This window comes from Conger conger, chromosome 13 (genome assembly GCF_963514075.1).
Source record: "Conger conger chromosome 13, fConCon1.1, whole genome shotgun sequence".
In the NCBI taxonomy this organism is placed as follows: Eukaryota; Metazoa; Chordata; class Actinopteri; order Anguilliformes; family Congridae; genus Conger; species Conger conger.
The window spans coordinates 46,873,692-46,901,333 of record NC_083772.1 but is presented as its reverse complement, the minus strand read 5'-3'; the positions used below and the strand labels follow the sequence as shown (position 1 = coordinate 46,901,333).

Genomic DNA, 27,642 nt, shown 5'->3' with positions numbered 1-27,642 from the left:
CGACTTCACATGAACACTATAGAGCTGATCACAACCGCCCTACCATAGAGTTCACATTTTCTATCCTGGAAATCCTGGACTGGGAAGAAAAGTCGGGACCAGGTTTCCATGGTACAGAGGATTCTTTGGTCTTTCACCTTTTTTTGATGGATATCAAAATGAGTATGTAAAACAAGAGCCTTCTGACTTATGGAGTATCAGATTATTACCACGACCTCCACCTCCAAAAACCATTGATTATCTGGATTAGTGGTGTCAGTTATAAACACATTCAGCTGATATTCTTCACAGTCCTTCACACGAAACCTTCAGAAGTAGATGACAGAAGACACCCCACACACAGATCTCCTATGTCACTCTCAAATCTTTATTAGTCATTTTCCTTTATTTTGCAAACTAGCAGTTAGATTCATTCTGTCCCGTTGTATAAATTTAAAAGTGAACAGTTAGAATAGAAGCTAACCTGTGCAGAGCACACCGCAGAGCTGAACATAGGGACGTTTTTTCTGCATGGTGACAGAGAAAGTCCTGAGGTCTCATTAAACAAAAATTTAGTCAGACATTTCACATTCTTTTTTCAGTTACAAGTCCTTGGATTATTACAGGCTGGTATGTGATATTTCAGAATGTATGGACTTTTTTTTTTTCAAATGTCAAAATTATATGGATATATTGCAAAATATATCTATTTTTGTCACTTTCATACATGCAATTGAAAGCATAAATATTTTCAATATATATAAATTTTACAATCCATTCACAAATGTGAATAATTGCATATTTGAAATTGTCAATGATTGATATTTTTGTAATATATGCAGTTTACAGTACTTTGGCATGTTAAAATTAAAGGATGTTGGGTGTTTTCATTATGAAAAAGGGCAGGCTAACAGTCGTAGCCCAAAGAAACGATGCGATGGATTTGACAGCCTGTCAGCAGGAGGGGCTAACTGGACGTGGGGTCTGTTGTAACGGACGGCAGTCAGAGATACAGATTGAATCAAATTCAAACACAGTACAAAACCTGGCACATTGACATTGACATGTTTTCTAACTGTTAGTCTATGTGAGCTCCTTAAAGTGCCTTTCCAACAGAGTGTTGCTTTACATGAACAAGTTTAGTTTGTGTAAAATGAAATTAATCATTTTAAATTAAGTTAATCTCTCGCAATAACTAGTATCTACAAAAAATTTTAGGTACACAGTGAGACATATTTTATGCACATGAAAGTATACTGAAAGATGTGTCTGCTCAACTGATTTCACTTCAAAGGGTCTTTAATAGTAAAAAAGAATGCTAGACAGACACTTTAAGCAGCGGTAATATACTTCCCAGTGATTCTATATTAATAGTTACGATAAACACACATAAACTCTACTCCCCTACAGAGTAAAAAAATAAAAGTCAGATAATTGCTGCAGCGAGGGGAGCCCCTGGTGGCAGAGAGGCAGAGGGGCAGAGGGGCAGAGGGGCAGAGGAACAGGGAAACCAGGTGTTTGGCAGGGACACGTGTTTTCAGCCGGACCGCGGACCGTCACGAGCAGGCAGTGGCGATGTGCAACATCTTGAGGAAGGGTCCGGAAGCTCTTGCTGGAGGGGCGGGTGGGGATTTAGGGGGTTCTCCTAGCTGTGAAATGAAGGACAGCACAGTGAGACTGGCACCTCCAGCCTGCTGTGCTGCTGCTCCAGCGCTGGGCTGAGCTGTGAAACAAATGACCCCACCAAAAGCACCGTGTTTCCCTGTAGGGCCTGTAGGCTGCTGCATGGACCTGTAGGCTGCTGCATGCTACTATTGGCCACTGAAGCAGTCCGATCTGCTCCGATTGGCCACTGAAGCAGTCCGATCTGCTCCGATTGGCCACTGAAGCAGTCCGATCTGCTCCGATTAAATTAAATTAATTAAATGAATTGTCCCTGTCTCCCTGAGCAAGACACCTAACCCCCAATTGCTCTCAACAAGCGGACTGGTACCTTGCAAGGCAGTCTATCACCATTGGTGTGTGAATGGGTGTGTGATTGCGTGTGTGATTGGGTGATGAGAGGAGGTGTGTGATCGGGTGTGATTGGGTGATGAGAGGAGGTGTGTGATTGGGTGATGAGAGGAGGTGTGTGATTGGGTGTGTGAATGGGTGTGTGATTGGGTGTGTGATTGGGTGATGAGAGGAGGTGTGTGATTGGGTGATGAGAGGAGGTGTGTGATTGGGTGTGAGAATGGGTGGGTGATTGGGTGTGTGATTGGGTGTGTGATTTGGTGTGTGAATGGGTGATGAGAGGAGGTGTGTGATTGGGTGATGAGAGGAGGTGTGTGATTGGGTGTGTGAATGGGTGGGTGATTGGGTGTGTGAATGGGTGAGTGAATGGGTGTGTGATTGGGTGTGTGATTTGGTGTGTGAATGGGTGATGAGAGGAGGTATGCTTCATTTTATGCAAAATGCTTTTTGTGTTTACCCAGTTTCCCTAAAATTAAATTTTGTCTAAGGATCTGAAACCATTCAGTGGGACAATAATAGAGGAAATCTGGAAATACTTTTTCATGGCACTATAGAAATCATACACTCATAAAAGTAGGCTCAGTATTTATAATTAATTAAGAGGAAAAATCTAATCTGCTGGGAAAGAGACCCAATGAGTACAGGTCCCTGGAGTGTGACAGGAATATGAGAGATCGTTTTAATCATGCAACCTTCAGACCCTACAGCTTATCAGCGTAGGTCTCCTTGAACCACACGGGAGTTTCATAGGGTTAATGCTGTGAGACAGATAATGAACATGCCTAAAATAATAATAAACTGCAGTTTTTTTGGTTTGTTTGTTTTTTTTAAATAATTCAGATTTTTTTCCCTTTTTCTCCCAATTTGGCAGCCAATTGGGTGCCTGATTCAATTGATTCTGATTCAATTAGAGCTAGCATTAGATACACCGCCCACACCCTGTCCCTCGGCGGCCGACGGGAGAGCGACATGCCTTCTTCAAGCCGTCTCGCCTCCCAAGTCTTGACCGTGATTCCGAGGCGCTCAAGGTGCATTGTTTTTGTGCGGCGATCTACTAACCCTGCCAAGTCCCTCCCTCTGGAGCAGCGAGCCAATTATTGCTGCTCCACATGAGCCGGCCAAACCTGGCTTTTGGCAGGACCGAGAATCAAACCCCGGTCCCCGGTGTGCAACTGCAGCAAACTGCAACCGTCTGCTGCGTCTTAGCCTGTTGCGCCACCGCGGCTCCCATAAACTGCACTGTTTTAATACAAAATGCAATAAGCATACATAGAATAATGACCAGCTATGTATATATTTTCAAACCAAATCATAGCTATTAATATATTTATATATATAATATAGTCCTTATTAAATTAAATTCAGTACTTTAAAGATGAACTACTAGGATACTCTATCTGCATAATCCTGTAGGGCCACCTTGTGGCTGTACAATATAGAGTCAGAAACACCATTACCTTGAAGGTGTGAGAAGAGGCAGGAATCTTAACCCCACCAGGTAAACGCTACTCATCCTCTTCATCCTGTCAAATAAAAGAGCCACATTGATGTTACCACAACATCGGACCCTTCAAGCAAATGGGAGGAAGAGATGGTGAGATGTGTCAGTACTTCTAAATATCAAGACATCTGTTGTTTATAACACTCCAAACATATTCATGAAATTTGAAGTTCATTCCTGGTCTGCGACTCGAGTCGGTTAATCGACAATAAGTTTACACAAATTTCAGGGGGAAAACAGTAAAAACTATTTAACACATAAAGCATTACTACAACATCTAAGCCAAACTATGAAACAGAAATGTGCTTCATCTAAATCAGTAGGTCAGGAAGAGCATGCTTTTGACAGAAAGCGACGTCTGGCAGGAGCTGCCAATAAGATTAGGCTGGAGGTTGCTTGGATCCTCTGCCTTCCAACTGTCACTTTCAAGACATTCAACCTACAGCCACACAGACCAACAACAGGTGGAAGTGTTTCTACCTCTGCGTCTGCCTCTTCTTCTTCTTCCTGGAAGCAGAACAACAGGGGGAGACAGAGAGAGAGTTGTAGGCATCAGTGTGAAAAAAATGTGGAGTTGCGGCGAAAGGTGGAAATAGAGAGGGCTTAAAAATGGGAAGAAAGTGCTCCGACATCCACGGCAGAAGTGGGGATGAGGGGGGCAGTCAGTGTGGAAAGGGCAGGGGGGCGGGGACTCTTGCGCTGATGTCACTGTCTTTGCAGACAAGCTCAGGGACCACTGTCCCGGTGTCAGGGGCCACTATCATCCAAACACTGCTGCAAGAGACTGCTGGGAAACCCCACAGATACAGCTTCCACTTCATGTGGGTCTGTCTGCACTAACTCTGAGAATGGGCTCTGTACCAACCCACAGAAAGGACATGAGGACTGTGGCTCGTGTAGCAGAGAGACAGGGTGTGGTTGGAGGGCTGGTGTAGCAGAGAGACGGGGTGTGGTTGGAGGGCTGGTGTAGCAGAGACGGGGTGTGGTTGGAGGGCTGGTGTAGCAGAGAGACGGGGTGTGGTTGGAGGGCTGGTGTAGCAGAGAGACGGGGTGTGGTTGGAGGGCTGGTGTAGCAGAGAGACGGGGTGTGGTTGGAGGGCTGGTGTAGCAGAGAGACGGGGTGTGGTTGGAGGGCTGGTGTAGCAGAGAGACGGGGTGTGGTTGGAGGGCTGGTGTAGCAGAGAGACGGGGTGTGGTTGGAGGGCTGGTGTAGCAGAGAGACGGGGTGTGGTTGGAGGGCTGGTGTAGCAGAGAGACGGGGTGTGGTTGGAGGGCTGGTGTAGCAGAGAGACGGGGTGTGGTTGGAGGGCTGGTGTAGCAGAGAGACGGGGTGTGGTTGGAGGGCTGGTGTAGCAGAGAGACGGGGTGTGGTTGGAGGGCTGGTGTAGCAGAGACAGGGTGTGGTTGGAGGGCTGGTGTAGCAGAGACAGGGTGTGGTTGGAGGGCTGGTGTAGCAGAGACGGGGTGTGGTTGGAGGGCTCGTTTAGGAAAGAGACGGGGTGTGGTTGGAGGGCTCGTTTAGGAAAGAGACGGGGTGTGGTTGGATGGCTCATGTAGCTGACTGCAGCTCCCATATGGCGTCAGCCCCTGCTGGCCCACCAATAGAGGCCAGTTTAATTAGCTTAGCACGTTTGATGCAGAGGGATTCTGGGTAACTGCACTCAGGGATACCCAACCATAAAAAGCTGTCCCACACACCCTGGGCAGAGGAGAAAAGGGCGTATGCCAACACATGCCGTCCCAGCAACCAAAAAATTGTCACTCGGGTGTCAGACATGACCCAACTCAAACACTGAAAACCAGGAAAATCTGGTATCTTGTGTTAACAGTGACTTCTTATGGTTAGGCAGGGCATTTCAACACCTCTGCTTTCAACACCACCAGTGTAAGACACATTCACTAGTCAGCACATATAACACTATAGTGCTATAAACACACAGGAAAAAAACCTTGTTATGCTCATTTTATAACAACCACGTCACTACAACCCACAGGTATCTCCAGCTGTTAGGCTGCTAGAATAGATGGCAGTAAGGAAAAATGAATAACTGATAGCTTCACAAATCCACACTGCACACTGATTTGGTTTTGGATCAGAGAAAACCACAATCCTGCCCGGCAACCAGGCACTCCACTCAACCGGTCACACCATGCTACGGCTGGTGGGATGGGGTACAGGACAGTATACCTCAGTTACTGGGGCCTCCTCTTCTTCCTACAGGAGTTGGGAGGGTATCAGTGTTTATGTTCAAATATACAGTCCGAAAAAATGAACGGTAGGAACACAACGCTCGATTTGAACTGCACGTCCAAGAGATTACTTTGCAGTATGGGATGGGAGGACGGGTTAAGGGGTTTGGACTTTCAGGGTCAAGCAATAGGCCACTAGAAAACCAGTGTTGGGATGAGGGGTGTGGTTGGACAGCTCATTTAGGAAAGAGACGGGGTGTGGTCGGACGGCTCGTTAAGGGAAGAGACGGGGTGTGGTTGGATGGCTCGTTTAGGAAAGAGACGGGGTGTGGTTGGATGGCTCGTTTAGGAAAGAGACGGGGTGTAGTTGGATGGCTCGTTTAGGAAAGAGACGGGGTGTGGTTGGATGGCTCGTTTAGGAAAGAGACGGGGTGTGGTTGGATGGCTCGTTTAGGAAAGAGACGGGGTGTGGTTGGACGGCTCGTTTAGGAAAGAGACGGGGTGTGGTTGGACGGCTCGTTTAGGAAAGAGACGGGGTGTGGTTGGAGGGCTCGTTTAGGAAAGAGACGGGGTGTGGTTGGATGGCTCGTTTAGGAAAGAGACGGGGTGTGGTTGGACGGCTCGTTTAGGAAAGAGACGGGGTGTGGTTGGATGGCTCGTTTAGGAAAGAGACGGGGTGTGGTTGGAGGGCTCATGTAGCTGACTGCAGCTCCCATATGGCGTCAGCCCCTGCTGGCCCACCAATAGAGGCCAGTTTAATTAGCTTAGCACGTTTGATGCAGAGGGATTCTGGGTAACTGCACTCAGGGATACCCAACCATAAAAAGCTGTCCCACACACCCTGGGCAGAGGAGAAAAGGGCGTATGCCAACACATGCCGTCCCAGCAACCAAAAAATTGTTACTCGGGTGTCAGACATGACCCAACTCAAACACTGAAAACCAGGAAAATCTGGTATCTTGTGTTAACAGTGACTTCTTATGGTTAGGCAGGGCATTTCAACACCTCTGCTTTCAACACCACCAGTGTAAGACACATTCACTAGTCAGCACATATAACACTATAGTGCTATAAACACACAGGAAAAAAACCTTGTTATGCTCATTTTATAACAACCACGTCACTACAACCCACAGGTATCTCCAGCTGTTAGGCTGCTAGAATAGATGGCAGTAAGGAAAAATGAATAACTGATAGCTTCACAAATCCACACTGCACACTGATTTGGTTTTGGATCAGAGAAAACCACAATCCTGCCCGGCAACCAGGCACTCCACTCAACCGGTCACACCATGCTACGGCTGGTGGGATGGGGTACAGGACAGTATACCTCAGTTACTGGGGCCTCCTCTTCTTCCTACAGGAGTTGGGAGGGTATCAGTGTTTATGTTCAAATATACAGTCCGAAAAAATGAACGGTAGGAACACAACACTCGATTTGAACTGCACATCCAAGAGATTACTTTGCAGTATGGGATGGGAGGACGGGTTAAGGGGTTTGGACTTTCAGGGTCAAGCAATAGGCCACTAGAAAACCAGTGTTGGGATGAGGGGTGTGGTTGGACAGCTCATTTAGGAAAGAGACGGGGTGTGGTCGGACGGCTCGTTAAGGAAAGAGACGGGGTGTGGTTGGACGGCTCGTTTAGGAAAGAGACGGGGTGTGGTTGGACGGCTCGTTTAGGAAAGAGACGGGGTGTGGTTGGATGGCTCATTTAGGAAAGAGACGGGGTGTGGTTGGATGGCTCGTTTAGGAAAGAGACGGGGTGTAGTTGGATGGCTCGTTTAGGAAAGAGACGGGGTGTGGTTGGAGGGCTCGTTTAGGAAAGAGACGGGGTGTGGTTGGACGGCTCGTTTAGGAAAGAGACGGGGTGTGGTTGGATGGCTCATGTAGCTGACTGCAGCTCCCATATGGCGTCAGCCCCTGCTGGCCCACCAATAGAGGCCAGTTTAATTAGCTTAGCACGTTTGATGCAAAGGGATTCTGGGTAACTGCACTCAGGGATACCCAACCATAAAAAGCTGTCCCACACACCCTGGGCAGAGGAGAAAAGGGCGTATGCCAACACATGCCGTCCCAGCAACCAAAAAATTGTTACTCGGGTGTCAGACATGACCCAACTCAAACACTGAAAACCAGGAAAATCTGGTATCTTGTGTTAACAGTGACTTCTTATGGTTAGGCAGGGCATTTCAACACCTCTGCTTTCAACACCACCAGTGTAAGACACATTCACTAGTCAGCACATATAACACTATAGTGCTATAAACACACAGGAAAAAAACCTTGTTATGCTCATTTTATAACAACCACGTCACTACAACCCACAGGTATCTCCAGCTGTTAGGCTGCTAGAATAGATGGCAGTAAGGAAAAATGAATAACTGATAGCTTCACAAATCCACACTGCACACTGATTTGGTTTTGGATCAGAGAAAACCACAATCCTGCCCGGCAACCAGGCACTTCACTCAACCGGTCACACCATGCTACGGCTGGTGGGATGGGGTACAGGACAGTATACCTCAGTTACTGGGGCCTCCTCTTCTTCCTACAGGAGTTGGGAGGGTATCAGTGTTTATGTTCAAATGAAAAATGGAACGGCAGGAACACAACGCTCTGTTTGACCTGCACGTCCACCAGATTACTGCGGTATGGGATGGGAGGATGGGTTAAGGGGTTTGGACTTTCGGGGTCAAGCAATAGGCCACTAGAAAACCAGTGTTGGGATGAGGGGGCACAAGACATGCGATATGGGAATGAGACAAAGTTAGGCTGAAATGGACATTGGACATCTACCAATCACGGCATCTACCAGGACACTACCTCACTCTGGGGGTCCTCTGGCTCCTGTGAGAGGGGAGGGAGGAGAATGAGCAGAGGTCACATCCTTGTTCATTTTGATAGCACCCGTGTGTAGGGTAATATATTAGTGTGGTTCAGTTCCAAAGGCTGCCTTCCACTGAGGGTTCAACTTGCATGTGGTCTGCTACCCGCCCCCCTATGACATCACACCTACATCCCACGGGTTGGCAGCAGCAGTGGCCTCTGATTGGGTGGTTTTGTTCACAATTCAGAGCTTACTGTTTGCGCAACAACATTACACCCTGGTGTTGGGACAGACATTGGGCCTTTCTGTCATGTCAACAGGGCATGACGGGTTCCCATGGCGGGTTCCCCATGGCGGGTTCCCCATGGGGCTGTGCCCAACCACCTGCACCAGGTCACATTGAGCCATCACGTGTGACTTGGCACATAAGAACATAATGCCTGCGGAGGTGGTGGGGGGGACTGATAGAGACAGAGGAGGATAAGGGCAGCACTGAGAGAGAGAGGGGGGCCGTGGAGATGGAGAAAAAAGAAGGGGGGATAGACAGGGAGGACAGGAAAAGCCAACAAGGGGATCTAGCTACCTCAAGCTTTCGCAGTTCTTCTTCTTCCTAGAAAGAAGAGCAGACTGAATCTCAACAGCAGCGGGCGAAGCGATAGGGGAAACATGCTTTTGGGAAAAGTGGGGCATTAAGGGGGAATGGGGAGGGGCGTTCAGCGGGGGGCAGGAGCAGGGGAACGGGAAGAGGATTGTTAAAGGAAAGAAAAACGGACAGAGGAGTAAGTATGGGCTAGAGGAAAAAAAGACAGTTTTAAACCCAGGCCCTTTCGGTTGTGACACATAGAGGTGTCCTTCCCTGTAAACACTGCAAAACCACACAGCAGCTAGCTACAGTGGAAATCAGAGGGTGGGGTGAATTTACAGAAATCACAGAATTCACACAGTGAGGTTACCTCAGAGATTACCAAATCCTCTTCCTCCTGGAAAACCAAATAAATAGATGCATGCTGAATGAAAGGGGTGGGGGTTGCGCGGCACGATTTCAGATGGAAGAACTGGTGAGAAACTTAATGATCAGGCCAGAAAAATAAATGTAAATGGTGAGGTCCTTCTCAGCTTGCAAATCACAAGCAAAAATGGCTTCAGGTCACTAATTTCTCACTTCTAATTTTGTCTAATTTTCTAATTTATGAGAAAACAGGCCCCATTCATAAAGCTTTAGGATCATCTTCAGCCTGCCACCTGTTTGAAAGAGACTCAGGAACAGAGACCCTCACCTGTCATTAAAATTGTCATCTCACTGTACAGAAACAGGCGGCAAAACATGTGATCTAAGATGTATATTTCGGAAGAACCCTAAAACATTAGTGTGAGAGTGCGCAGAGAGTAAATGCTTTTCACAATCCCTCCCTGCTTCACTCATGACAAATGTATCCATTTTCATGAATTCACCAAGTCAAATGCAGGACCACACAAAATGTCAAAACCAAAATGTTCTGGTTATGGGTGTAATCATGGTTCTTTAAAACGCACCGGCTGTGCCAACCACGCACTGATTTTATGAAGGGATAGACTCTTCACTCAGAGAACCATGGATACACCCGTAACCAGAACGTTCTCTTTCGTATTAACACATATTGCATATGTAGGGGGAAACTCTGTAAAACACACCATGAGGAGATGATGAAGCAGTCATGTGCAGAAAGTACAAAATAACTGAACTGTTTGCACTCCAAACCGGTCATTCAGAAAGCTTGTGGGACCTGGCCTGGTCAACTTAGGCTGCGGCAGCCATCACCCTGAGGGTAACAGGAGATTTACCTGCATCACGCTTTTCCTGAAGGAACACCAAAACCTCCTGATTTGAGACAGTCAGGTGTGTATCACACCAAGATGCAAACTCTCGGCACCTACAGGAGCACCTGTTGATGCTAGAGCCTCCTGTATGGTCTCCAGTAAGCCCAGAGTCTGAGCCCCTGGGGAAACTGATGGAACAGGGTCCCTTCTGCCTGAATCAGCAGGTCTCCCCAGAACGGAACTACGACAGGTTCCCATCCAGGCGGGGGAAAGTTATAGAGATATGATGTGAGGCCATGACTGGGATCACTCTCTCTGCAGTCTCTGAAGAAAGGGTAGTCTCTGAAAAGAAGTCTGAATGGAGGGAAAGCAGATAGCAGGCCAGGGCGCCACGGATGTGCCAGAGCCAGTAATATATGTGGCAGCCACCCGGCTGTCTGTCCTGGCCAGCACGTGGTGGCCCCACAAGCATAGCAGATGAGATGGAGGGCAAACTGCCCACAGCTTCAAAACCTTTAAGTGTCGGGATTCCCAGGGATCGCCATGGAATCCAGAACCATTCCCAGAACCCCTTTTTGTCCAGGAGGGTTCCAAACTGCTTTTCTTCAAGCTGGAACAAAGCTCAAGCCCAAGCTTGGATGTGTTCCAAGAGCAGGATCATGTGACGATAGAGCTGCAGCTCCATGTGTGCACAGATCAGCTAATCACATCCATGCACCTGGCCATGAGTAATACATACTCTGGGAGTAATTCACGAGTGAGCACAAAACTTGTGGATGCCTGAGCTATGGTATCGTGTACAGTGCATCCAATGACAGCTAGGCTAATGTTATCCCAGTTCAGCAGCTTCACAGCTCACCCATCAGTGCATCATCTCCTCTGAGTCTGGGAGAAGAGGGATCACCCAAGGGCGTCCTCAACTTGACCATGGTAAGCAATCTTTGGGGTCGAGCACGGTAAGATATCTTTGGGGTCTTCTTGCATAAAAACATCCAGAGCCTTAGATTCCCTGCTGATTAATGCCCTGAGCTGCTTACACTCCCCGCTCTCACTGTCACCACATCCACCTCCTATTCCACCTCCAGATACCTCAGCGTCCTGGGCAGTGGCCCGTGACAGAGTGCGGCAGACTGTGAGTAAAGTGCTGACAGGCAGGAGGCAGCAGCTCTGGGCCCCGCGGCCATGAGCTCCACCCCCTCTCCTTGGCTGCAGAGCCTTACGTCCAAAAGGGGGCTCAAGTGGAGGTTGTAGGTCCCCTGGACGCCAGTGTACCCCCTTCAGGGAATTCTGGGGTTGGCCAGACCTTGCCTGGGGCCCCCAGCCCTGTCAACGAGATATAGCGTCTGGAAGTAAGGGAGCCCAACTAAGCTTTCTGCCCATAGGATTTTAATGTAAAAACCCCAGCTACCAACTAAGAAAAGCTATGTTATGTTGAACATAACAGAAATGTTGACCAGTAAATTTAAGAGTGAGCGATGGGCTCCCCAACTGCTGTGGCCCAGCTGGTAAGCTAAGCAATAGTTGTCAGTAGTATAGATGTTAGCTTGGTCAAAACAAAGCTAAGCTAATTTCATAGATACCCATATAATGAAGCTGCAAAGCAAATAATTTTCAATCTGGCCAATACACAGTCAGGAATATTTTGCTAAAGAGCGCAAACTTGTGGATGCAACCTTGCTCTATTGGGTGCAGTATATTGTACAACAGCTACCCTTGAGTAGGCTACACGTACGCCGGTTTAGCTTCTTCGCAGCCCACTGGTTGTGACACTGTTTTTAAAATAGCTCACTAGCAAGCACACAACTCACGATACTAATTCTGTCTATGTCACTAGCAAGCACTCTTCAGTAGGCTGTGAGAAATTGGTTTTGACCACATTTCGGCTCCCCATTCCTAAGTGGCACTCTGTACTTGGTGGCTGTACTTGGTGGATACCTTACTCTCAGCCCAAGAACAACTTCTACAGCCCTATCATGTGCTAGACAACCAATAGAGCACCAGTTAACCAGGACTCAAGGTAATCTATGGTGTTTCAGCCAATATCTCAGTGCCACAACCTGAGACCTCTTGAATTAAGCTTGAGAGATATCTAATCAGCAACCACACTAAGAGGCTGCCCAAAGGACAGATGTCCTGACCTAAAAGCTTGGTAAGCAGACAGTAAGCCTTTGCTGCAAAAGTCTTACTCGTATTTTCTCTATCACACATTCAGGAAAGTAGGCAGGAGATCAAATGATCAGTGACACCACAACTCAGGTGCTTTATAGAGCACTAATCAGGGCGTGGCCGGCACGGAGGTGTGTCTTAAAGATTTTCCAAGTGAAAGGACCAAGCGGATCCTTCCCCATACATATGGAATATGTAGGGTGGAGAGATCATCTTCATACGAAAGAGAACACAATACAAGTTTAAAATGCATTAAAAAGTTTACATGTATTTCTATTTTGTTGTGTTCAACTATTCTGTTTTCACAAAAAAACAAGTTGCAAATAGCTAGATACTGAAAATGTGTTACGCAGTATCACTCTAAAAAAATAATACAGGTAGAAAAATCATAATGCAAGTCACACAGTCCCAGGCAGATGCTTCTATAAAAAACTAATTTAAATACATTTTAGCTGAATGTGTTTTGAATCCAAGAAGGAAAGCACCAGTCGTTATCCTCAAGAGCCATAGGGTCTGCTGGATTTTGTTTTTACCTTGGCAAAAACAAGGTATAACATTGGCAACCAATGTTGACACAAAGAACCAGGCGAGGTTAGGGATTAATTAAGTGCGGAGTAATGACAGAAATGCCAGCAGGCCTTGCGGCTCTAAGACGAGAGAGTGTGGGGAAGCCTGCTCTATACTGCAAACGTGGGACAGAGGTTAATGGGACAGAGGTTAATGGGACAGAGTTTAGTGTCAGCATCATGCCTCATGGCATCACAGAGTGCAGCAAGCTTGTGGATGTCGCTCTCACACTAACAGAAAAGTATGACGAGAGGTCTACAGCAAAAAGAAAACAAACGGTTTAAACTGGGTATACCTCAGAAATGGCCTGATCCTCCTCCTATAAAAGTGGAGATGAAGGATTAGCTATCGCTATTACTGACGTGCTCTTGGCAAAACAGTTAAACTTAATTTATACATGAGGTCAAATCATACGAATGCCATTTCTGAATGTATGTTTTTATTTGTTCACATAACTATTTTGCCAGAAATATTCTGTATGCTATGAAGACAGCTGTTTACAGCATGTTATGTACATTACTCTCCTGGGATTTGAACCGATTACCCCCATGTCTAGACTCGACTTAATAAAAGATTGTTTGGTTCCTAACAAGCTGAACATGTCCAATTCCCACCCTAATTTGGAGTGTCCAATTATCGGTAATATTATCTGTATATATCCATTCCGAAACACTAGCTGCTTCTTTTCACTTTGCAAACTACAAAGTGGCACCCCGCTGAGCAGTGGTCAACAGAGAGTGATGAAGCCGAGGCAGGCCCCTAAACGACGGGCCCTTCCCAAGCCCTGGGTGTCTTACCTGAATGAGTCGCCCAGCACAGGCCAAGACTTCCGCTTTCTGGGCCCTTTCCTCATTTCTATCCAATTGTCTGAAATGTACTTTGCTTCCAAGACTATTTTTAATCCAAATTATAGTAGTCTATTCTGTCCTTTTATTTATTTAAAATTGGCCTCCCATATTTTGAATGCCTGGTCAGAACTTTAATTTAAGGATCTGCATCCTCCTGAACACTTGGTAGTCAGCTATCATTTTACTGACTGGCTGAAATGCAGAGTTACAGCTGGTGCAGGTAGACTGCAGGTGGCCGATTCACCAGAGGGGTCGCTGTTTAGCCAGATAACCCTGGCCTGAACCCCATAAATGACAAATAATCCAAATCAGTCTACCTCAGAAACCGGCTGCACATCTTCTTCCTAAAACAACACATATCAATGATTAGTTTTTGTGCATCTTCTTTTTTCAAATGCACAGGAAACTGATGTATTCTGGAAAAGGAGATGTCATTCAGCATCTTAGTTAAATTTGCATAATTTCTGATGGCTTAATGATTTGTTTAAAAAAATTTTCTAGAAAACATGCATTACAGTATTTCAATCATATATCATACATATAGTGTTAAACTAAAACGAATAAATATTCAAATAAATAATATAGTTTATTGCATGTTTTAAAATGAGATACATTTTCCAACTTATTTATTCCGTTTTTATCATTTATAACCCTCAACTCACAACATAAATGTGCAAAACAGTATATTTTATTTCCTTTCTATTCTGCTTGTATGTATCTGCTTCAATGGAAAAAATATTACATTGAATTGAACAGCTGAACACTGCTATTATTATAATTATGATTATGATTATTATTATCCCTCATTGTATTTGTATTAGGAATAATTTGTCTTTGTTGTTATACTTTTAGATCCCAGTGAACTGTCCTGGGTGACAGTGAAGGCATGAAGCATTATTAATAATTCAGCACCTGACGAACACAATGCACAGGCAGGCAATGCAGGGTTGCACCAGTGTTGCGTAATCTCCGGCGGGGCGGGGTGCTGGGGCAGATGGGTGTGGGGCAGATGGGTGTGGGGCAGATGGGTGTGGGGGTTCGTTAAGGCAGCTGCCATAGCATTTGTGATCATGTTTACTCATAGGAAGCCAGGGATTCCCCACCAGTGACTCAGTCAAAGGGCCGGGCAGGGGTGGTGTGGTACAGTCGGGGCAGTCGGACACACGGTTGCCACCAATGGCAGTTAAAGCGACTCTAAAGGCACTCTACCTTGGGCTCTTCATCTTCCTCCTCTTCTCCCTGTCCAGGGTGGCAAAAAAGTTAGAAATATGCTTTGGACGGGTGTTCATCACCTTCATAAGTACAAAGCACACATTTTTGAAGTGTAAAAGCTGAAGTAGGGCATGCATACCAAATTTTCTTTCACTACCGCCCTAGGTGGCCGGTGGCACTACAGCAAAACATCTCAATTTAAATTTTCAAGTAATTATCACAACTGTATCTGTAAGGGAGCAGGGTCAGAGGACCAAATGCAACCAAGTTGGGTTCTAAAAGTTACCCACACGATGTGAGATGCTTACTAATATATAACTAACTCCCGGCACTTAGCCAACCAAAAGAACGACCTATCGAACCGGTCGAGAAGTCTAACCTGACTCAACCGAGGAAATAACAAACAGCAGGAGACTCAACCAAAAGTCCTACTGACTACAGGGGTCGCAGCAGCAGGGAGAAAACTACACGGCTCCCAACTGTGTAATAGCCTACCCAGGACCAGGAACAGCAAAGTGATAACGCAAGACATCCCGTCTCAAATTCCAGGGAGAGGGACGTTAACTGTGTACGCTACTTGACTTTATGAAAGCCAGAAAATAAGGACGCCCACTCTCGGCTCTGCAGACAGGAGACTTATGAAGGAGTTGGTAAATACACAAGACGCCACAAGGGTATCACACACAGAACCTCTGGCTATCGGGAGCTCTCCACTGAGAGGGGCGATAACTCCAACAACTGCGTATTTACAATTAGTGAAATGCAAAAATATTAACAGACATGCACTAAGAAGAAAATTAAGATGAGCATCTCGGCTCCACTATCAATGCAGAATTACTGACACTAACACTAGAATACACAAAAAACTATCATTTCCCTGACAAAACAGTATTACTTAAGAAGAGAAGGGAAAACATGAAACACATTAACCCTCCAATTCAACTGAAGCAGCAGGAATACTAACACAGAGGTAGGAGGTGTACACAAACAGAGACGGGGATCTCAGTCACGGAACCCCAGGCTCATCGCCGAGTTCACAAAGCTCTCCACTAAGAGAGGCGATACTCCAACGACCATGTACACCACTTGACTTTTAGGAAAGTCAGCAACCATGGATATTTTCCAGACACTCACCTTGGCTCAACTGGCTGTGGAGGAGACACCAGTGCGCCAACTAAATGCCCCTACTGCCCCACAGGTACCGTGCGCTCAAACCTACTGCCCCACAGGTACCGTGTGCTCAAACCTACTGCCCCACAGGTACCGTGTGCTCAAACCAACTGCCCCACAGGTACCGTGTGCTCAAACCTACTGCCCCACAGGTACCGTGTGCTCAAACCTACTGCCCCACAGGTACCGTGTGCTCAAACCAACTGCCCCACAGGTACCGTGTGCTCAAACCTACTGCCCCACAGGTACCGTGTGCTCAAACCTACTGCCCCACAGGTACCCTGTGCTCAAACCTACTGCCCCACAGGTACCCTGTGCTCAAACCTACTGCCCCACAGGTACCGTGTGCTCAAACCTATTGCCCCACAGGTACCGTGTGCTCAAACCTACTGCCCCACAGGTACCGTGTGCTCAAACCTACTGCCCCACAGGTACCGTGTGCTCAAACCTACTGCCCCACAGGTACCGTGCGCTCAAACCTACTGCCCCACAGGTACCATGTGCTCAAACCTACTGCCCCACAGGTACCGTGCGCTCAAACCTACTGCCCCACAGGTACCATGTGCTCAAACCTACTGCCCCACAGGTACCATGTGCTCAAACCTACTGCCCCACAGGTACCATGTGCTCAAACCTACTGACCCACAGGTACCGTGCGCTCAAACCTACTGCCCCACAGGTACCCTGTGCTCAAACCTATTGCCCCACAGGTCATCAAACCCAGCACCCTGGGCTGCGAGTACCATGCATTTACCATGAAACCCCACACTAATATCAAACATTAATATTGACAGGACTACAGTACGCTTAGGGAGACATAAGAGGAAGCAAGATGAATACACAGACAGCCATGAGGATCTCCTGTATAGAACTCCGGTCTATCAGAGATTCGCAAAGCTCCCCACATAAATATTATGCTGGTGTGTTTTGTGTCTGAGGGATCCAGAAATGACAAACGGAGGATTGCCTTACCTGGTCGTCCTCTTCGCCAGTGACCTTCTTCTGTGAAAGAAAAGACAAACTGTCAGAGTCTAACCAGCCATTGCCTTTGCACGTGAAATTGCTGACAGGATGCTAGAGGCACATCTCCTCACACAGAAGACCAGGTCCTTGGAAGGAAACATCACCCACAGGTCAGGCAAGTTGAGTCACAACCATTGGGACGACCTCACATGCTACAACATGATAATACACAACACAACAACACATTGACCAAAAGGAAACCATAGATGCATGACCCGGGCATGCTGAGGTCAGCATGTTAAACCACTCTGAAAGAGATCACAGTTACACAACAAAACAGGGGGAGGTGATTAAACGTCCAAACAACTTGGTGCGTTCACATGGAAATGGTCTGGGCCGTGTGCGGTTAGTCAGAGGAGATGAAGACAGTTGTGATTTTGTGGGGAAGTAATGTTGAGGAGGAGGAGGAGGAGGAGGAGGAAGAAGAAGGAGGCACATGAAAGGGATGAAAGGCAGGGTTGCAAGTGGACATGGATTTCAAACACATCCATTTGGGCAAAATTACAATCTCCTCTTCAGCCTCTTCGTCTTCTGCCAACTCTGCGTCTCCCACAGCGAGCTCCTCCTGCTCTTCCTCCACCACCTCCTCCTCTTCCTCCCCTCCCTCCTCTGCAGCCTGCTCTCCAGCCAGCTCCTCCTGTTCTTCCTCCACCACCTCCTCCGATTCGCCGTTCACCACCCCATTACACTCCTCCGCTGGGTCGCCCTGCTTCAGGAGGAAATGTTAAAATGGCTTTCAGTTCCACACTCAACCATTACAGAAAATAAAACACAACACAGTGATTGGTTCACCAGTTAAAGGCTGTTTGCCAATGACTGGCAAAATTCGACATGCAGAACCGGAGCTGTGGCCAAGGCTACATCTGTTTATAACCTACTCACACAGCACACTGGACTCTATTCCCAAAGCTGTAACCTACTCACACAGAACACTGGACTCTATTCCCAAAGCTGTAACCTACTCATACAGCACACTGGACTCTATTCCCAAAGCTATAACCTACTCACACAGCACACTGGACTCTATTCCCAAAGCTATAACCTACTCACACAACAGACTGGACTCTATTCCCAAAGCTGTAACCTACTCATACAGCACACTGGACTCTATTCCCAAAGCTATAACCTACTCATACAGCACACTGGACTCTATTCCCAAAGCTATAACCTACTCATACAGCACACTGGACTCTATTCCCAAAACTGGCCCTCCGGATGCCTGTAGACTGCCTGTTTGTTGTCCTTTTGGATCCAATACTCTTTGCATTGCTCAAGAGACTGACTGTCAGTACATTAAATGATTAAAAAATATTTATGATTCATTTTGCATACTCGTAACATCCTTCCATGTAAATGGTTGGCATTTTATATAGCGCCTTTATCCAAAGCGCTGTACAATTGATGCTTCTCATTCACCCATTCATACACACACACACACCAACGGCGATTGGCTGCCATGCAAGGCACCAACCAGCTCATCAGGAGCATTTGGGGGTTAGGTGTCTTGCTCAGGGACACTTCGACACAGCCCGGGCGGGGGATCGAACCGGCAACCCTCCGACTGCCAGACGACTGCTCTTACTGCCTGAGCCATGTCGCCCCACGTACCCCCACGTACCCCTATGTTATGTGCACCTCGCTCCACGTACCCCTATGCTATGTGCACCTCACCCCACGCACCCCTATGCTATGTGCACCTCGCCCCACGCACCCCTATGCTATGTGCACCTCGCCCCACGTACCCCCATGTACCCCTATGCTATGTGCACCTCGCCCCACGTACCCCCATGTACCCCTATGCTATGTGCACCTCGCCCCATGTACCCCTATGATATGTGCACCTCGCCCCACGTACCCCTATGCTATGTGCACCGCGCCCGACGTACCCCTATGCTATGTGCACCTCACCCCACGCACCCCTATGCTATGTGCACCTCGCCCCACGTACCCCTATGCTATGTGCACCTGGCTTTGGGAAGCATGACTCTGAAGTACTTACATGAACCTGGAGTTACATTTGACAGATAGATTAATAAAGGGACTACCCAAAGCAACTCATTTCTTTAACAAAGTATAAGCGTCAACTTGAACATAAACAGTGCTGGATACAATGGATTCGTTTTTGAAAGGTCCCAGGTCAAAAAGCCATCATCCAAGCTCACCTCAGGTGTTCAAGGAATGGAGTAGTGCGTTTGTTGCGTTCACACACAGCTTTACTAACCAGCCCCCCAGGTTTAAACGTGCAGATCGCCACACGGGCCCACGCCATGTAATGTGAAGTATGTAGCCGACAAAACAGGTGTTGGACAGTTCGGCCAAGTAAATTCCCACCCGACCCGTAACCGACCCGTAATGACCTTCGAGTAACTCCCGCGGGACGAGAAGCGTCTTTTGGAAGGCCTGCGAAAACGGTCAGGACGACGGGACCAAAATAGAGCAGCAGCCACATTTAAAACGTCCTGGCGGTGAGATTGGGTTTAACTCGCCCTGACATTCCATCTCAATCGGAAAGCCTCCCTAAAAAACAGCACTGCACTTTTCCATGATTTTGACTAATTTCCCCCCTTCTGGTCATCACTGTTTTTGTTTTCAGTGAACCTTGCTGCAGAATACATTTTTACAACAAAAATAACTATCCACCACAAGGCCAATGAACAGTCTGGAACTAAAAAGATTGCATGCATTATTCAAGTAATAACACAGCACAAAAATACTTACCCCTGGGTGAAACAAAAAAATCATAAATGCATCAGTACATAAAGAAAAACACACTCATGAAGGCAAGTCCATGTTATGGGCAGACAACACTGGAACTCACAAATTCATTCACCTGAAATCAAACAAATGGTCAGAAAACTGACAGATGAAAGTGCATGCGATGGAAAGGGTGTTAGTGCACCGTCTGAAACCCCAGGCCCTGGGCCTCGCTCACCGAACATGGGGGACAGGGCTCCAGGGAGACACGGCAAAGGCAAACGGATGCTATGTCATCAGACGAGCAGTGAGACAGGCATTTGCAGACTAATAACAGGAGAGATGGTCAAAACAAAATGAAGAGCAAAAAAGGGGGGAATATGAGAGGATGAGAAGGAGGGTATTACTGGTGTGTCCTCCGGGTCCTGGTCTGGGTGCGTCCCGTTCTGGAGAACCTGTTGGGCCTGCAGGGCCTCCTGCACCGAGAGAACCAGCAGCTTTCACCTCCTCACCCCGCATACCCAGCCCTGCTCCTCACCCAGCCCTGCTCCATACCCAGCCCTGCTCCTCACCCAGCCCTGCTCCATACCCAGCCCTGCTCCTCACCCCACATACCCAGCCCTGCTCCTCACCCCGCCCTGCTCCACACTCAGCCCTGCTCCTCACCCAGCCCTGCTCCTCACCCCACATACCCAGCCCTGCTCCTCACCCAGCCCTGCTCCATACCCAGCCCTGCTCCTCACCCCACATACCCAGCCCTGCTCCTCACCCCGCCCTGCTCCACACTCAGCCCTGCTCCTCACCCAGCCCTGCTCCTCACCCCGCCCTGCTCCATACCCAGCCCTGCTCCACACCCAGCCCTGCTCCTCACCCCGCATACCCAGCCCTGCTCCTCACCCCGCCCTGCTCCATACCCAGCCCTGCTCCACACCCAGCCCTGCTCCTCACCCAGACCTGCTCCTCACCCCGCATACCCAGCCCTGCTCCACACTCAGCCCTGCTCCACACTCAGGCCTGCTCCTCACCCAGCCCTGCTCCACACTCAGCCCTGCTCCAGCACTGCTCCACACCCAGCCCTGCTCCTCACCCCGCCCTGCTCAATACCCAGCCCTGGTCCTCACCCAGCCCTGCTCCTCACCCCGCCCTGCTCCTCACCCCGCATACCCAGCCCTGCTCCTCACCCCGCATACCCAGCCCTGCTCCTCACCCCGCATACCCAGCCCTGCTCCTCACCCCGCATACCCAGCCCTGCTCCACACTCAGCCCTGCTCCACACTCAGGCCTGCTCCACACCCAGCCCTGCTCCACACTCAGCCCTGCTCCAGCACTGCTCCACACCCAGCCCTGCACCGCTCAGCTCAAGCAATGATTTTACTTTTTTTTTGTGCACAGTGCAGCTAAAGCACGGGCACTCCTCCAATTCACATACAGTAACTGCAACCTAGCAGCAATTTTACACACTACAGGCCACACAGTGCTACATGAGAGCTTGCACCAATCAAAGAAGAAGCATCTCTCTCACTGAAAAAACTGGTACTGTGTGTGTGCCTGACACAGCAGGAGGAGCTAAATGTAGCAGAACCCGGCCAATCTCAGCCCGACTGCCTCCAGCCACGAAGGTCCCTGCATCAGGCTACAGAGGAGCCCTTCTCACAGCTAATGACACAACTAGGGTTCAACCCTGAGACTACAGAGCCCTGTCTGACTTTCATACAGAGGATGTACTGACTGAGCCAATCAAGGTCAGAGGATGTACTGACTGAGCCAATCAAGATCAGAAGAGGTACTGACTGAGCCAATCAAGATCAGAAGAGGTACTGACTGAGCCAATCAGGACCACAGGATGTACTGACTGAGCCAATCAAGACCACAGGATATACTGACTGAGCCAATCCGGACCACAGGATATACTGACTGAGCCAATCAGGACCAGAGGATGTACTGACTGAGCCAATCAAAACCAGAGGATATACTGACTGAGCCAATCAGGACCACAGGATATACTGACTGAGCCAATCAGGACCACAGGATATACTGACTGAGCCAATCAGGACCACAGGATATACTGACTGAGCCAATCAGGACCAGAGGATATACTGACTGAGCCAATCAGGACCAGAGAATGTACCGACTGAGCCAATCAAAACCAGAGGATATACTGACTGAGCCAATCAGGACCATTGTCTACTTCGATGAGACCTCCAGCAATCTCTAAACCTGCCTGCTTATAAACAAACAGTGACATAAAATTAACTCATATTTAGGATCTACAATTACAAAACAATTACAAAACAAACACCAAGCAAGGGTGGTGTGGTGATAAACATATTTTCTACACTTTTCCCCAATGATGTTATATGTGGCATTAATGCTATGTGAGAGGAAGTGTTGCATGGATATTGGTCTGCTTTTCATTTTAACGTTTCACTTTCCTTACTGCCTTTAGAAATGTCCAGACGACATGGCAAAAACATAAACTTTAATGAGAAAAAGATGAAATAAACAGAATAACGAACCTTTGACCCAGGTGGAGGTGCTAAACCCAGGAAGGCATACACCTGATTGTCCTCCTTGGCATCAAAGAATGTTTCATAGTCCTGCAATTTTAAAACAACAGGATTAAATAGGAGTATACACTATTTATCCTGTTTTTTGACTCTACCATCCCCATAAAACCACCTAAAATTGAAAATCCATTCACCATGAATTCGGATTGTTCCACTCCATACATTAACCATGGAAACACTTACCTAATATGGATACAAATGGACTGACCAATCCTTAATTCTGAGACAAAATAACCTGGGCTTATTTTGTCTCAGAAACAAATGAATGGTTTTCCTCAGCCATTCTTAGCAGGCATATCCAGAGCCTAGATGAAAATGACCCCCCACTTCCCCTCTCCCCTGCCCACTCACATACTACTGGATACGTTCTCAAATCTGGCCGCTAGGTCTTCTTCATTTGAATGATAATGGAAGGTCAGCAGGAGACGAGGCGACGGAGCAGTGGCGTATTCACGGGGGCGGTGTGCGTGTTCACGGGGGGGTTTGTGTGCGTGTTCACGGGGAGCGGTGTGCGTATTCACGGGGCGGTGTGGGTGTTCACGGGGGCGGTGTGCGTATTCACGGGGGCGGTGTGGGTGTTCACGGGGGTGGTGTGGGTGTTCACGGGGCGGGGTGCGTGTTCACGGGGGCGGTGTGCATGTTCACGGGGGTGGTGTGTGTGTTCACGGGGCGGGGTGCGTGTTCACGGGGGCGGTGTGCGTGCTCACGGGGGTGGTGTGCGTATTCACGGGGCGGTGTGGGTGTTCACGGGGGCGGGGTGCGTGTTCACGGGGGCGGTGTGCGTGTTCACGGGGGCGGTGTGGGAGTTCACGGGGGTGGTGTGCGTATTCACGGGGAGCGGTGTGCGTGTTCACGGGGGCGGTGTGCGTGCTCACGGGGGCGGTGTGCGTATTCACGGGGCGGTGTGCGTATTCACGGGGGTGGTGTGCGTGCTCACGGGGGCGGTGTGCGTGTTCACGGGGCGGTGTGGGTGTTCACGGGGGCGGGGTGCGTGCTCACGGGGGCGGTGTGCGTGTTCACGGGGAGCGGTGTGCGTGTTCACGGGGGCGGTGTGCGTGTTCACGGGGCGGTGTGCGTGTTCACGGGGCGGTGTGGGTGTTCACGGGGGGGTTTGTGTGCGTGTTCACGGGGGTGGTGTGCGAGTTCACGGGGGCGGTGTGCGTATTCACGGGGGTGGTGTGCGTGTTCACGGGGGCGGTGTGCGTGCTCACGGGGGCGGTGTGCGTGCTCACGGGGGCGGTGTGCGTGCTCACGGGGGCGGTGTGCGTGCTCACGGGGGTGGTGTGCGTGTTCACGGGGGCGGTGTGCGTGCTCACGGGGGCGGTGTGCGTGTTCACGGGGGCGGTGTGCGTGTTCACGGGGAGCGGTGTGCGTGTTCACGGGGGCGGTGTGCGTGCTCACGGGGGCGGTGTGCGTATTCACGGGGGTGGTGTGCGTGCTCACGGGGGTGGTGTGCGTATTCACGGGGGTGGTGTGCGAGTTCACGAGGGTGGTGTGCGTATTCACGGGGGTGGTGTGCGAGTTCACGAGGGTGGTGTGCGTATTCACGGGGGCGGTGTGCGTGTTCACGGGGGCGGTGTGCGAGTTCACGGGGGTGGTGTGCGTATTCACGGGGGTGGTGTGCGAGTTCACGAGGGTGGTGTGCGTATTCACGGGGGCGGTGTGCGTATTCACGGGTGCGGTGTGCATGTTCACGGGGGGGTTTGTGTGCGTGTTCACGGGGGTGGTGTGCGAGTTCACGGGGGCGGTGTGCGTATTCACGGGGGTGGTGTGCGTGTTCACGGGGGCGGTGTGCGAGTTCACGGGGCGGTGTGCGTGTTCACGGGGGCGGTGTGCGTGTTCACGGGGGCGGTGTGCGTGTTCACGGGGGCGGTGTGCGTGTTCACGGGGGTGGTGTGCGTGCTCACCCCGCAGTAGCTCTCCTCGTTGAAGATCTGTGGCGGCAGCGGGATGCCGTTGGTGGGCTTCTTCTCTCCCGGCACGTTCTCCCTCATCCACAGGCGGTTCTCCTCATTGCAGGCGATGTCCAGCGGCGTGTAGTCGATCTTCAGAGCCTCCAGGAACCCCACCACATCCTGCTGCTTCTTCTTGATCTGGGGGGGCGGGCGGGAGACATGAGAGACCCAATATCCAATATTGACTACTGGCTTAAAGCTAATAAACTATCCATCAAAAAAAGTTCATAGTCTTTACCCCTAGAAATGAGGAGACTTTCCCTACGGCCTACATGTCAAATTACATCATATCTAGGGTACATTATACTAAATTTCTTTGTATACTCTTTGATAAAAAACTTAGGTTAAGTTAAATCACCAAAAATGTGTGTCATCTGGAGAATAATATTCCTGTTAACAAGACACTCACATCTCATACTGTAATATAATCGGGGCTAGTGCTTTCAGAAGTAATCTCATCTCTTTATGTTCTCCAGAAACACTGTCAGAATGATCACCTCATCACAGTGCTTTGCAAGCTCTCAACCACTGTTACAGAAACTACAGATTGTTAGTTACCACTTTCAAATCTGACTATTTTTTCTTTTTTATTTGAACTAAATCTCCCAGATTTTATCTTTCAGTATCATTTTCAGGTTAATTCCCATTTTACTTATCTTCAAATAATATCAATGCAGCCTTTTTAAAGACTTCATTATGCCAATTTACTATTTCAAATCGAGGACCGTCTATTTGGAATGGTTTGCCCCAGAATTTGAAAAGCTGTAAGTCCTACCACCTGCAAAAAGATCGACCAACTTCTATTCCTTCCATATACTGTCTATTACTTCTATAACTTCTTATCTATGGGAAGGATGTATATACTTATTATACATATTACATACATGTACCTCTATGTAACTAACTTTTCTCATTTCTGTGACTCTTTGTCATTATGTATGTAACAATTTCAATTTCTTTATAAATTAATTAATTGAATAGCTTGGTATTCACATTTTAGTAGCTTGGACAAGCCGTTCTGGCCAATTTATTTTTGTTAATTTTTTTAGCTTCCCTGCTTGTTTCCCCTCAAGTTTGTTAGCTGCTCTTACATTTTTGTTTCTGTGGACATAAATAAATTAAATAAATAAAATCAACTACTACATCAAAGTAATTAAAAGGCCAGTAGCTCTTAGAACTAGAATCCCCTGAGGACCCAGTCATTTACCCACTTCCAGGATTGCCTTCTTAAAAAGCATTTTTATTCTGAATTATATTGAACATATGATATTTAATGATATTCAGAAGTTCAGAAGTTGCGTTGCTGGGGAGAGGGACGCCTGGAATACCCGGCTTTGCCTATTGCCACCGCGACCCGACTCTGGATAAGCGGGTGACGATGGATGGATGGATGGAGAAGTTCAGCCTTTCTTCAATTTATTGTCCATGCACTTTGTTGGTATCTTAGGAATTTAAATTAGTATTATTCAACAGGTCTGGGAATATGAGCCCTGTATCACACGAAGTATAACCTGAAGCTATATTCACATTAATGGGCTGTCATGCTGCAGGAGGATACTTGTTTTTGATAAACACATTTAAATAATAGTCTAGCTACTATTCTTTAGCAAGATGAGTGTACACAGTGAAGAATAGTGATCATATATTTCACCGACAGAATTTAAAAACACAGAAAAAAGTGTATTCTCTGCATGTGATATCAGTCCCCTGAATCTAAACCGTCTGCTCGCTGGCAGCGAGTTGTTTTGAGAAACGTATCTAGCACTTGGCAACTTTACACTGAAGGCTACGTGTTCCGTGCTGTTGGAACGCATGTAGGCTATGACACCATCAGTCCGTGTTAATCCCAATTATCATTGTGCGTGTAATTACAATGTCGAAATGGTGAAAGAGCACTTTTGAAATGTTGTGCAGTTCTCTGGATCTCTCTATAAGCTATTGGTTAACCCAAGGATGTTCTGGAAGGTTCTGCTGGTAAGGTGTCTGCGCCTCCTCAACAGAGTGCTGTCGCAGGTTTGGAATGTGATCTCAACCGCGGCCCGGAGAGATATATAAGGAAACTCAAACACAACCCTGCTATGCTAACTCAGCTGGAGTCATGCAAATGACAGTAACCAACGCTGACGACGCGTATTATAAATGTACAAAAGCATTATAACTTGTTTCAGATAAATTGCTACATATATCGTCCAATAGCTACTAATTTATGATTGCTTTGAAAATTATACTGTCGCTTAAATAAATAATTATAGCATTTAACTTTACGATATGTAATTATCTTTATACACCATATCTATTACAAAGTATCATATTTGAGGGAAGAGAATCGAGCCCGTTAATTTTGTATGCAACTCCAGAATTTCAACCGAACGGTGCAGTGTTCTAAGCCATGTTATAAAACAACATAGCCTGCAAACAAAAAGTTAAGCTTGGAAGTTAGCTGCAATAGCTATTAACCCACGCAAAGTTCATTTTTATCAGATACAAAAAAAACTAATTTGATATTTGCTTACCGCAGTTGATCCAGAAGAAGAAGCTAAATATACTTTAATAACCATTTTCAACTATGTATTTTTCTGAATGTGACTGAGGTTCTTGAAGATAGAGGCAGACTCCCCCAAAGACCGTAGAGAGAGAGCACCGAGTGTCTCAGCGGGCAACGACCACACCATGTTGGCTATTTCCATCCAGAAAGCTCCACTTCAAAGCGGATTGGTGGGTTTGTTTTGGGGTATCGGCAGGGAAAGAGTGATTGGCAACTTCTGCTGTCCGTCGGCCTGGATAAAGCGAAGTTAGTTTGTAGTGCTCGCAAAGTGCTTATATGGACTGAGATGTTGACTGGCTAACAGACACGCTCTTCTCCTGGCCGCTAAACAAGACACGCAGTTTAAGTATTGTTAAAAGTCTTGCATTGATTAAAATGAATGCAAGCCAACCGAAATCTTACGTAAACGACTATATTTGGCTAGCTTACTACTTGGAACGAAGGAGGACGTTTATCGGCGAAAATGTGAAGGGCGCCATGCTCACATTTGTGTTAAGGGGAGGTAGGCTACCGCAATAGTTTTGCCAGTTCTACCACAATTTCTCCTACCATGATTGTTCTGCCAGTTGAATATATGTTAAAATAAA

At 47.8% G+C, this 27,642-nt stretch overlaps 1 protein-coding gene and 1 pseudogene across 17 annotated transcripts; one reads left to right on the top strand and one right to left on the bottom strand.

The window, feature by feature from the left end:
• The window catches only part of LOC133107602 (uncharacterized), a 980,437-nt pseudogene that overhangs the window by 614,655 nt on the left and 338,140 nt on the right, over nucleotides 1-27,642 (top strand).
• Nucleotides 347-27,394, bottom strand: sh3bgr (SH3 domain binding glutamate-rich protein). Of its 17 annotated transcripts, XM_061216792.1 has the most exons (13): nucleotides 27,024-27,394; nucleotides 24,463-24,648; nucleotides 22,505-22,585; nucleotides 17,800-18,003; nucleotides 17,244-17,273; nucleotides 15,099-15,128; nucleotides 14,207-14,233; nucleotides 13,337-13,360; nucleotides 9,095-9,121; nucleotides 8,508-8,531; nucleotides 3,974-4,000; nucleotides 3,450-3,515; nucleotides 347-1,628 (listed from the first exon to the last, which is right to left on the bottom strand). In XM_061216792.1, the coding sequence occupies exons 1-12, from the start codon at nucleotides 27,066-27,068 to the stop codon at nucleotides 3,498-3,500; spliced, it is 723 nt and encodes a 240-aa protein (XP_061072776.1). In that variant the 5' UTR covers nucleotides 27,069-27,394; the 3' UTR covers nucleotides 347-1,628; nucleotides 3,450-3,497. The 17 variants fall into 17 exon arrangements, with proteins under 17 accessions (XP_061072776.1, XP_061072777.1, XP_061072780.1 ...); XM_061216793.1 differs by lacking the exons at nucleotides 8,508-8,531; nucleotides 13,337-13,360 and adding an exon at nucleotides 9,465-9,491 and having other exon boundaries at nucleotides 27,024-27,391; XM_061216796.1 differs by lacking the exon at nucleotides 13,337-13,360 and having other exon boundaries at nucleotides 27,024-27,391.

What these genes read in the sequence shown, in the direction of transcription:
- sh3bgr (XM_061216792.1), bottom strand. Translation starts at nt 27,068, where the DNA reads ATGGTTATTAAAGTATATTTAGCTTCTTCTTCTGGATCAACTGCG. An exon ending in ACGAGGAGAGCTACTGCGGG is followed by an intron (nt 22,586 to 24,462) that starts GTGAGCACGCAC and finishes TTAAAATTGCAG; the next exon opens with GACTATGAAACATTCTTTGA. An exon ending in CTGGCGAAGAGGACGACCAG is followed by an intron (nt 15,129 to 17,243) that starts GTAAGGCAATCC and finishes CACCCTGGACAG; the next exon opens with GGAGAAGAGGAGGAAGATGA.